The sequence below is a fragment of the Eumetopias jubatus genome, unplaced genomic scaffold (assembly GCF_037043125.1).
Source record: "Eumetopias jubatus isolate StellerSeaLion01/CBP00866 unplaced genomic scaffold, mEumJub1_p1.0 scaffold_11, whole genome shotgun sequence".
In the NCBI taxonomy this organism is placed as follows: domain Eukaryota; kingdom Metazoa; phylum Chordata; class Mammalia; order Carnivora; family Otariidae; genus Eumetopias; species Eumetopias jubatus.
The window spans coordinates 57,509,726-57,521,915 of record NW_028274817.1 but is presented as its reverse complement, the minus strand read 5'-3'; the positions used below and the strand labels follow the sequence as shown (position 1 = coordinate 57,521,915).

Sequence of the window (12,190 nt, the reverse complement as noted above, 5' to 3'; positions counted from 1 at the left end):
GATGGGGTCTTTGCCTTGTTTGGGGATTAGGGTAATGTTGACCTCATAGAATGAGTCGGGAAGATTTCCTTTTCTATTTTATGAAATAGTTTCAAGAGAATAGGTATTATTTCTTCTTTGAATGTTTGGTAGAATTCCCCATGGAATCCATCAGGCCCTGGACTCTTGTTCTTTGGGATGATTTGATCACTGCTTCAATCTCCTTACTGGTTATTGGCCCATTCAGGTTGTCAATTTCTTACTGTTTCAGTCTTGGGAGTTTATAGGTTTCCAGGAAGGCATCCATTTCATCCAGGTTGCTCAGCTTATTGGCATATAGTTGTTGATAATAATTTCTAATAATTGTTTCTATTTCCTTGGTGTTAGTCATGATCTCTCCCCCTTTCATTCATAATTTTATTAATTTGGGTCCTTTCTCTTTTCTTTTGGATAAGTCTGGCCAGTGGTTTATCGATCTTATTAATTCTTTCAAAGAACCAGCTTCTAGTTTTGTTGATCTGATCTACTGTGTTTCTGGTTTCTAATTCATTGATCTCTGCTCTAATCTTAATTATTTCTCTTCTAATGCGTGGCTTAGGCATTGCTTGTTGCTTTTTCTCTAGTTCTTTAAAATGTAGAGTTAGTTGGTAATTTCAGGATTTTTATCTTTTTTAATATTTTATTTATTTATTTGATAGAGAGAGACACAGTGAGAGAGGGAACACAAGCACGGGGAGTGGGAGAGGGAGAAGCAGGCTCCCCACAGAGCAGGGAGCCCAATGCTGGGGCTCGATCCCAGGACCCTGGGATCATGACCTGAGCTGAAGGCAGATGCTTAACAACTGAGCCACCCAGGTGCTCCGGGATTTTTCTATTTTTTTGAGTGAGGCTTGGATGGCTATGTATTTCCCCCTAGGACTGCCTTTGCAGTATCCCATAGGTTTTGGACCCATGTCTCATTGGTTTCCATGAATTGTTCTTCTTTGATTTCCTGGTTGACCCAAACATTCTTGAGCAGAGTGGTCTTTAACTTCCAAGTGTTTGAATTTCTTCCAAATTTTCTCTTGTGATTGACCTCCAGTTTTAAAGCATTATGGTCTAAGAATATTCAGGGAATAATCTCAGTCTTTTGGTATCAGTTGAGACCTGATTTGTGACCCAGTATGTGGTCTATTCTGGAGAAAGTTCCATGTGAGCTCGAGAAGAGTGAGTATTCTGTTGTTTTAGGGTGGAATGTTCTGTATATATCTATGAGGTCCATCTAGTTGAGTGTGTCATTCAAAGCTCTTGTTTCTTTGTTGATTTTCTGCTTAGATGATCTGTCTATTACTGAGAGTGGAGTATTGAGGTCTCCTACAATTATTATCATATTATTATCAATATGACTATTTTGGTTAACAGTTGGCTTATGTAGCTGGCTGCTCCCATGTTGGGGGCATAGATATTTTACAATTGTTAGATCTTCTTCTTGGACAGACCCTTTAAGAATAATATAGTGTCATTCTGTGTGTCTAACTACAGTCTTTAGTTTGAAACCTAATTTGTCTGATATAAGAATTGCTACGCCAGCTTTGTTTTGAGGTCTGTTGGCATGGGAGTTGGATCTCCATCCCTTCACTTTAAGTCTGGATGTAGCTTTAGATTCAGAATGAGTCTCTTGTATACAGCATATGGATGGGTCCTTTCTTTATATCCAGTCTGCAACCCTGTGCCAATTTATTGGAGCATTTAGGCTGTTCACACTGAGAGTGATTATTGAAAGATGTGGATTTATTGTCATCATGTTTCCTGTGAAGTCCTTGTTTCTATAGATTGTCCCTGTAAATTTCTATTCTATATCACTCTTGGGTTCCTTTTGCTTTTATAAAGCCTCCCTTAATATTTCTTGCAGGGCCAGCTTAGTGGCCACATATTCGTTCAGTTTCTGCCTTTCTTGGAATCTCTGCATCTCTCCATCCATTCTAAATGACAGCCTTGCTGGATAAAGTATTCTTGGTTGCATCTTCTTCTCATTTAGTACCCTGAATATATCTTGCCAGCCCTTTCTGGCTTGCCAGGTCTCTGTGGATAGATCTGACATTATTTTAATGTTCCTCCCTCTGTATGTAAGGAATCTCTTCCCCCTAACTGCCCTTAAGATGATTTCCTTTGTTCTAAGATTTATGAGATTTACTATTACATGCCGTGTTTTGGCCTATTTTCCTTGATCTTGGGAGGGATCCTCTCTGCCTCTAGGACATGAATGTTTGTTTCCTTCCCCAGATTAGGGAAGTTCTCAGCTACGATTTGCTCAAATATATCTTCTAGTCCTCTCTCTCTTCAGCCCCTCAGGGATCCCAAAAATTCTGACATTGGAACGCTTCATGGTGTCACTTATTTCTCTGATTCCATTTTCATGGATTTTGAGTTGTTTTCCCTGGCCTCTCTTTCTCCTCCTTTTCTATCAGTTGTTCTTCTAGATCACTAATTCATTCTTCTTCCTCCCTTACCCTAGCTGTTAGATTATCTAAATTAGATTGGATCTCATTGATAGCATTTTTAAGTTCTGTCAATTCAGCTTTCATTTCTGCGCTTAGAGACTCTATGTTGCCCTTAATCAATTTCTTCATTCTATCTATTGTTTTCCCAATTGCTATGCTGAATTCCATTTCCGGCATCTTGGTTGTATCTGTATCCATTTGTAAGTCTGTGGCATAAGTCTTAGTCTCTGATTCTTTCCTATTTTGGAGGTTCCTCTTCCTAGTCATTCTGTTGAGGGGTGGTTGAGGGAATGTACAGTGTCCAAATTATTGACCACAACCCAAGCAAGATGCACCTGTTTTATAGGAAACTTAGAGTTGCCGGGCTCTTGTTATCCCAGCCTGTCTTTTGGGGGAGGGGACTGACATGCTGTTACTCAGGCAACCCTGTTTGGGCAGAGTTGCCCTGCCCTCTGTGGGGGGGTATGGGCTCAGTGAAAACCAGTTTTGGGGGGCTTTTGTTCTCTGGCAGCTTTCCCTGGTGGCTTTCCTGGTCTCTTCTGTAAGTCAGAGCAGGAGAGACTCTTTCCAACCCTCTGCCTCAGAGCAGAGAGATCACAGTCTGTTCTTCAGTGAGCTCTCCAGGCCACACTATCTCCGTTTCTGTCCATGCTGCTATAAACTGCAGTGTCCTGGGTTGTGTGCCCCTCTGCAGTGCTCCCAGTCCTCCCGCCAGGTCAGGACACATCTCTGTCCCTTGTGCTTCTAACACCACCGGCTTCCCCCAGTTCACATGCCCAGCCCCACTGCTCCAGGTTCCAGTCTGGGAGGCTGCCCTAATGTCCTTTCCCAGATGCTACCAGTCTGTGAGTCTGTGCCCTGTCCCCGGTTCGGAAGGCTATAGCTCACCAGCGGTGCAGGATCCTGATGGCTCAGCTCCCTCCCCCTTCCGTTTACCTTCGGATATGTGCCTGTGGAATCATAGCTCCCCACTTCATACCTTGAAACCAACCACCTGCAATATTCTGTTGGTAGAGATCCAGATCTATCTTCTTACATCTCAGGCTGATTTCGTAGGTGTTCAGAGTGGTCTGGTAGATATCCAGCTCAATTCCAGGGACAGTTTGGAATAGGGTCCCCTACTCCTCTGCCATCTTTTTCTCTCTCTCAGTCATTATTTCTTTAAATAAGCTTTCTTCCTCTTTCTCCTATTCTGGGACTCTAATAATGTGTAGATTGTTTCTTTTAATGATGTACCATTAATCAGAGAAGTTTTCTTTATTCCTTTTCATTTTTTTTTTCTCTTCTGACTGGATCATTTCAAATGATCTGCCACCAACTTTACTGATTTCTTTTGCTTTGTCTAATTTGTTGTTGAAGCTCTTCTTTGATTTCTTCAGTTTAGTCATTGTATTCTTTAGCTCTAAGATTTTTGTCTTTTTTTCTTTGTGGAACTTCTTATTTTGTTCTTCTATAATTTCCTGATTTTGTCAAATTACTTACTATTTTTTCTTGTAGCTTCTTTAGAGCAATTATTTTGAATACTTGGTCAGGCAATTTGTGTATTTCCATTTCTTTGATGTCAGTTACTACAAGTTTACTGTGTTCCTTTATTGGCGTCATATTTTCTTGATTTTTTTGTGATCACTGTGGCCTTGCATAGAGTTACCTCTTCCAGATTTTATGGACTGACTGCAGTAAAGGAAGACCTTCACCTGCAGGTAGGGGCATGCTAAAGCATGCTGTAACTCCACATCTTGTGATGCATGCCACCAAATGTGGGGGAATGTAGTGGCTCTCGGTCCAAGAAGGCATTATGGATGGTGACTAAGGCCTCTCATGTCCACAACATTGACAACTGGGTGATATTTTTTGAAAGTTTTGGAGGGTCTGCAGTGACTGCTGTGGTTGTTGGGGTCCTCAATGGTGACTCCAGTTTCAGTGGTTAGGACCAGAGAAGGCAGCAGTGGTAACATGCCGGCAGTATGCATATGCTTGGTTGCAGTGCCTGTGTAGTGACAAAGTCTCTCTGCAAATACACACATTGTGCTGAGAACCAGGGTCAGCAGCAGGGGCTTGAGCCAACTGTAGGCACACTAGCAGATACAGGGGCACTGGCTGTTATCTTATACTCCTGTAGCCACAGTCTTGCCACAGGCATGCACATGGCAGTGGAGACTAATGGCAGCCCTCAGGCCAGAGGAGTGCAGGTGTATAGCTGAAGGTTAGCACAGTAGTGCAGACCAGTGACTGAAAATAGGATCATATCCAGACCCACAGCCATTGTGTGGGCCTTGGCTATCAGTATGCACTCATGGTCATAGGTGCTTGCTATTGGTGCATGCATAACAGTGGAAGCTGGTGATAGAGTCAGGCCACTGGTGAGCAGATGCACAGCTCATTAATACCTACAGGTGAGCTTAGTGATATAGGCCAATGACAGGAGTCAGGACTATATCCAGGTCCACAGAGAGCTGTGCAGGCCTTGGCTATCTGAATGTACTTCCTCAGCTATAGGGGCTCACTCCACGTGTGTGCATGGCAGTGGAGGTTGTAATAGGAGTTAGATTGGCAATGTACAGGTGGACAGCAGGAGGGATAGTATAAAGTCAAGTGGTGCATGATAGTGACAGGTATCAGGGCTGGATCTGGGTCAACCAGGAGCTGTGGGGATCTTAGCTGTCCATGTGCATTTGTGCAGCTATAGGGACTTGCCACAACCATGCACATGGCAATAAAGGCCAGTGGCTGGAGTCAGGATGTTGTGGGTGCACAGCTGCCAGAGGCAAGCCACAAGTGTGTTCACAGTGATGGAGGTCAGCCATAGGGTCTAGGCTGGTGTCTTGCATGATCACAGTTACAGAGCCAGGGCTGGCTGCTGGTATGAATGTGGGCTCCAGCAGGAGTAGGGACTGAGCTGGCTGTCGTCTGAAAACATGAAAATCTGTGGGGCAAAAACTTCAGCAATGAAATCTACAAGGGATGCATGACAGTTGTGCTTGCCATCGGTTTCTTCAGTGGTAAAAGCTGCTGAGCATTCTGTTGGTGTCTGTGATGAGGTCCATGGTGATGCAATTTGGGGGGTGTACAGCATCTGCAAGAGCTTTTGAGGTCCTCAGTAGTGATGTGTTCTGTGGTCCTCTGCCAAGCAAACCACTAGGAACCACAGTCATTCCTGCAGTGTGGCTGATATTGGTAGCCCCTATTCTTCTTCCTTGTTCTTAGCCATCTCCAGATGTCTCAGCTTTGCTGTTCTCTGGGTGGAATGGAACTGAAATGGATCCTTCATGTAGTGCCCCAATAGGCTGAAGAAGCTTGTCACTGCCTGCTTTTCCTTTGTTGGCAAGGGGAACTCTTCTGAGCTAGGACATTCCCTCTTGGCACTGAGCAGTGCTGACCTAGAGGATGGGATGATAAAGACTAAATTAAGCTGTGCCCTCTATCCATTTTGTGCATTTATTCTCAGGTACTTTATTCCACTGTGTTGCTGAAGCTTCTTAAGTAGACTCCTCAATTCTTCCAGAACTATTTTCATTTGTGGATAGCTGTCCAGTTGTTAATCTTTATTGGGAAATGGAGGCTGTGGTCTACTCTGCCATCTAGGTGACATCACTCACCCCAAAATTTTTCATTTCAATGTAGTCCAACTTAATCTGTAGTTTCTTTTGTCACTTATTCTTCAGATGTCATCACTAAAACGTTGGGTTAGCCAAGTCACAAATATTTACTCCTATGGTTTCTCCTGGAAATTTTATTGCTATAGCTCCTACATTTAGCTGTATAATTTTTGTCGAGTTAATTTTTATAAAAATGGGAGATAAAGGTGGGAGATAATTGTCCACATTTATTTTTGGATGTGAATACCCAACTGTCCCAGCACTATTTCCTGAAAAGACTATTCCTTCCCCTTCAAAATTTATTGTAGCACCCTATTTTAAAATCAACCATAAATGAGGGGCTTATTTCTGAACACTCAGTTCTCTTCCATTGATATAGGTGGTTATTCTTTTTTCTAAGATTTTATTTATTTATTTGAGAGAAAGAGAGAGAGAGAGAGCACAAGCAGAGGGGAGGGGCAGAGGAGAGGGAGAAGCAGGCTCCCCACTGAGCAGGGAGCCCAATGAAGGGCTCTATCCCAGGACTCTGGGATAATGACCTGAGCTGAAGGCAGATGCTTAACCAACTGAACCACCCAGGCGCCCCTTTAGGTGGTTATTCTTACACAATTACACACTATAGTAAGTTTTGAAATCACAAAGTATGAGCCCTCCAATTTTATTCATTTCTTCAAGAATTTTTTTAAAAACTCCTTTTGGTCCCTTTCTTTTCCATGAGTTTTTAGATAAGTTTGTCAGTGGCTGTACAAAATCCAGTTAGGATTTTGAGGCATAGTGTTTTGAATATGTAGGTCAACATGGGGGATTATTGCCACTTAACAATATTAAATCTTTTTCTTTAAAGATTTTATTTATTTATTTGACACAGAGAGAGAGACAGCAAGAGAGGGAATACAAGCGGGGGAGTGGGCGAGGGAGAAGCAGGCTTCCCGCTGAGCAGGTAGCCTCATGCGGGGCCCGATCCCAGGACTCTGGGATCATGACCTGAGCCGAAGGCAGATGCCCAACAACTGAGCCACCCAGGTGCCCCCAAAATATTAAATCTTGTTGTCAATGAACATCAGATATATTTTCATTTATTTACTTACTTATCAATCTATACTCATTTTTTAATTCAATTTTTATTTAAATTCTAGCTCATTAACACATATGGTAAAATTGGTTTCAGATGTAGTGTTCAGTGATTCATCACTTACATATAACACTCAGTGCTCATCCAAGTACCCTCCTTAATACTTATCACCCATTTAGCTCATCCCCCACCTACCTCCCTCCATCAACTCTCAGTTTTTTTCTCTGAAGTTAAGATTCTCTTATGGTTTGCTTCCCTCACTCTTTTTTTCCCATATGTTCGTCTGTTTTATTTCTTGAATTCCACATATGAGTGAAATCATATAGTATTTATCTTTCTCTGACTGAGTTATTTTGCTTAGCATAATACATTCCAGCTCCACCCATGTCATTGTAAATGGCAAGATTTCATTCTTTCTGATGGTTGAATAATACTCTTTTATATATATTTTTATATATAGCTAATAATATTCTTATATAGATATCTTTATCCATTCATCATCAGTTGGTGGAGATTTGGGCTCTTTCCATAGTTTGGCTATTGTTGATAATGCTGCTATAAACATCAGGGTGCATGTGCCCCTTCAAATCAGTATTTTTGTGTCCTTTTGGTAAATACCTGGTAGTGCAATTTCTGGGTCATAGGATAGTTTTATTTTTATTTTATTTTATTTTAGCGAGAGAGCACACACATGTGAGCAGGGAAGAGGGGCAGAGGGAGAGGGAGATAGAATCCCAAGCAGGCTCCACACCCAGCACAGAGCCTGATGCAGAGCTTGATCTCATGACCCAGAGATCATAACCTGAGCCAAAATCAAGAGTCAGATGCTTAACCAACTGAGCCACCCAGGCACCCTTATATTTTTTATTTTAATTCCACTATATTTAATGCATAAAGTTAAGAGTTTATATGGTAGATTATTCTGCAATATAAATTAAGTGGAAAGATAGTCGTAGTGTACAGAGAAAGCTAAAATCACCTGTAAGCTTTCACAGATAAAATTGTAACTCAATTGGGTTCTTAAATCTAGAAAAAATTTGGCTTAACAGAGGTTAAAGTAGGGACATTTCAGTCAAAAGGATCAATATTAAAACAGGAATGAGCATGACACATTGATGTAACAATTAAGAAACCGGCTAGTCAAAGCATGATTTCCAGTTGGAAATGAATTTAATTCATTCAGTAAACAGTTAACAAACATCTGCTATGGTCCATGTATTCAGTTTAGGCAAAAGAGATACAAAGAGCATAATGACATGGTACTTACCCCTTGGACCTCAAATCTTATGTTGTAACAGCCTTGGTTTCCTCATCCTAAAATGAATGGATTGGACTAGATGTTATTTAAATTAATAGCCAACCTAAATAATGTCTGATTCTGCTTTTAAAAAAATCAGTGTATTTGTGCATATATAACCTATGCAGTATTTATAACTTTGCACTTTAAATTTACATACTGAATTGAAATAGTTACTAGGGATAAAATATACATTTGGTACTAGCTCAGACATGTATTTTTTTACCTATGGGTTTTTTTCAAGTCATTAAGATTGTAAGCTATTTTGCTCTGTAATTATTTAAATCACTGTGCTTTCCCATGACTCCATTACCAAAGCCAATATTAGACTTAATTGTCTTACTTATTCCTTGGAAAAGTTAGAAAATTGCTTTTATGTCTTCATATTCACCAACAGTAAGTATCTATGTAGCTTTACTAGATACTTGGAATTGTGCTAAGTAATGGGGATTCAAAGAGTTATATATAAGCTACAATTCCCACCCATGAGATTTACAGATAAGTAAGTAGGTGGTTTATTGGACCATTATTTATAACTCTTTTTATTTAAAATTTTCATTTCTTTTTTAAACTCATACTAATATTTCAGAAATTTGTTCTGTGTACTATATCAAAATATTAAAGAGGCACCTGGGTGGCTCAGTTGGTTGAATGTCCAACTCTTGGTTTCAGCTCAGGTCATGATCTCAGGGTCAATAGATTGAGCTCCACATAGGGCTCCACACTCAGTGTGGACTCTGCTTGAGATGCTCTCTCCCTCTGCTCCTCTCTCCATTCTCTTTATCTCTAAAATAAATAAAATAAAAATAAATATAAAATAAGATAAAATAAATCTTTAAAAAAATATTAAAATTCACGTAGTTCAAATTTCCTTTAGAGAGTTTACCATATTTGAAATGATGATATGGTCCCTAAAAACACAAATACAGCATATATAAAAATCTCTGCCAAAAGTGCATTTTAAAATACATCCACAGTAAATGGATCTTTATGGAGGTCGTGATAAGTAAGTGTAATATTTACCTTGTTTTCCTTGGGCAGGATTGTGAGTGATAGTTGATTTCTTCTTAGGTTCTTCTGCCTTTCCAAAAATTTCCATGAAATTTTCCATGATATCTTTTCAAAATTAAATGAATATTTAAAACCTATTTTTTACTTTTTCTTATTCACCTTCATGTTGCCTACACCACAGTTTAGAGGACCTAAAAATTTAACCCAGTTTTATACTTTGATACTACACTATTGACTCTGGAATCAAATATATTTTTTTCATCCTTTTGGTGAGTCATGTAATATATTTCTGAGGACCTAAAAATTTAACCCAGTTTTATACTTTAATACTACACAGTTGACTCTGGAATCAAACAAATATATTTTTTCATCCTGTTGGTGAGTCATGTAATATCTTTCCCTGAATAAAAATACAAACATATGGGGTGCCCAGGTGCCTCAGTTGGTTAAGCGACTGCCTTCGGCTCAGGTCATGATCCTGGAGTCCCGGGATCGAGTCCTGCATCGGGCTCCCTGCTCAGCAGGGAGTTTGCTTCTCCCTCTGACCTTCTTCCCTCTCATGCTCTCTGTCTCTCATTCTCTCTCTCTCAAATAAATAAATAAAATATTTTTTAAAAATACAAATATATGTATACATATGTTCATGTTTGAGAAATGAAAATTATGGCAATTACATATTAGGATTGAGTTAGAGATGTTGATAGGAGTTTTATGCATCTTCTTTCTGTGTTTTCTTCTTTTCTAGTGCAAGAATGTGACTAAAATCTGTCATTACATAGTTGCCCTGCCACCTGATCTTATAGGACCAGAAATACAGATTACAGAATTTCTTACCCCTGAAGAGAAGCTATCTAAGGTGCAAGTGGTAAGCAATTTTTTAAAAAAAGATTTATCATTAATATTAAGCATTTTAAAAAGATTTATAAAGGTCAATAAAGTCTTCTCTAATTTAACACAGCAATTATTTATGGGGTTTTGGTTTCCTTCCAGTGTTTCTCAGTGTATACAGTATATATGATGATATAATCACATCTTTCTTTTCCATATAGTCATTACATTAATTTTAAGTGACTGCCTCATATACTATTGAATTTATATACTGTAACTTAATTATTCAATTACTGTTGGATTATGTAGGTTGCCATCAATTTTCAGTGTTAAAAGTAAAGCTGATATAGTTATCTTTGTAAGTATAATGTTTTTCAACTATTCAAATAACTTTCTTGAATACATTTCTATGATTCTATTTTTTAGCAAAGTTTTCTTTAAGAAAATGTTACAGGGGATTCTTCATCAGTTACATTCTTATGATTCTGATTATGGTGACAGAATGTACAATTGCTTTAAGATTATTTGTATTATCAAATTATCTACCAGAAGAATTCTACCAAATTAAAAACCTGTATTTTCACCGGTATTGGATTTTATCTCTTTTCTTTATCCTACCAGAATTGTAAAATCAAACCTCATTTTTGTTTAAGTATGTGTTTAATTGCTTGGACATTTTTTCTTATACACTCTATATATCTCTCCCATTTTCTACATTTCTTTATCATTATTATTAATATTAATTGTTTTGAATTTGAAAGCAATAACTGCTCATTATCTAAAATGTGGAAAATATAGAAAAGTATTTGAATTGTTTTAACCATTAACAATGTTTGTGTATCTTGCCCCAGTGTTTCTTCTATTCATATTTTACTTATACAATTGTGACACACACACACACACACGCACTTATGTGTGTGTGTATAAGTAATATATATATAACTTGATCATATGAACATAATTTACTTGAGTGTGTATATATATAAAAATGTGTGTGTGTGTATATATATATCATATGTATATAATATAATGTGTGTGTATATATAATGTAACTTGATCGTATGAATATAATTTACTTGTTATCTTCTTCATTGCTGGAGTTCAAATTATTTTAAGTTTTTTGCTATGTTACTATTATATATACTGCTTTGATATATATAATTATGAATCATCACACAAAGCCTTTTTTCAGTCTTAGTTGCTTAGGCAGTTGATTTCTTCATAGGTTCTTCTGCCTTTTCAAAAATTTGTCCAATAGTTATGAATATTTTTAGTTTCTTAATATATATTGAAAAAACGCTTTTCTAAAGGATTTTATCAGTTTACACTTTTATCAGCAGCATGCATGCATAATCATTTCATTGTGCTTTTACTGTTTAAATAAATAGAATTATGTACACTATTTATCTTAGTTAATGGAAAGTTTAGCATATTTTTTAACATTTAAAAACCCAAATAGGCTACTTTATGGGCTTTCTGTTGTAAAGTAAATCAATAGTGGAATCATTTCCAAGTGTAATAAAAGATAGAACAGAATTACAAAATACATATTTGTATGTTGAAATATTGCATGATCACAAGGTATTTTCATTATAAAGATGGGTCATCTAAAAAGAGTGTTTTGTGTTCCCAAAATGTTATACAGTATATTCTGAAAATCTATGATTTAGCTCAAAAAAAAGTGGCTTTGTCCTACCCTCCAAAACAAAGTTTCAGATTCTATCTATTCCCATGTGAAAATTGCCAATAATGAACTATGTTACAAAATTGTCCAGAGTAAATAGTTCATCTCTGCTCAGTAGGAGAAGCCTAAAACTATTTGGCTGACATCTTTTTTTTCAGTCAAGTGACAGGACCCAGAAGATAAAACCAGGAACCCATAATCAGACTCTAGGCTTGCTGTGTGTTCTTCATGGACCATTCTGCA

At 38.2% G+C, this 12,190-nt stretch overlaps 1 protein-coding gene across 1 annotated transcript in view; it reads left to right on the top strand.

Annotated features, from left to right (window-relative positions):
• LOC148163067 (uncharacterized) overlaps positions 1 to 12,190 on the top strand; it is a 314,088-nt gene that overhangs the window by 199,027 nt on the left and 102,871 nt on the right. Inside the window, exon 7 of the mRNA XM_088028556.1 lies at positions 10,181 to 10,300. Within this exon, the coding sequence (XP_087884682.1) occupies positions 10,181 to 10,300 (120 nt within the window). The remainder of the gene's footprint in view (positions 1 to 10,180; positions 10,301 to 12,190) is intronic.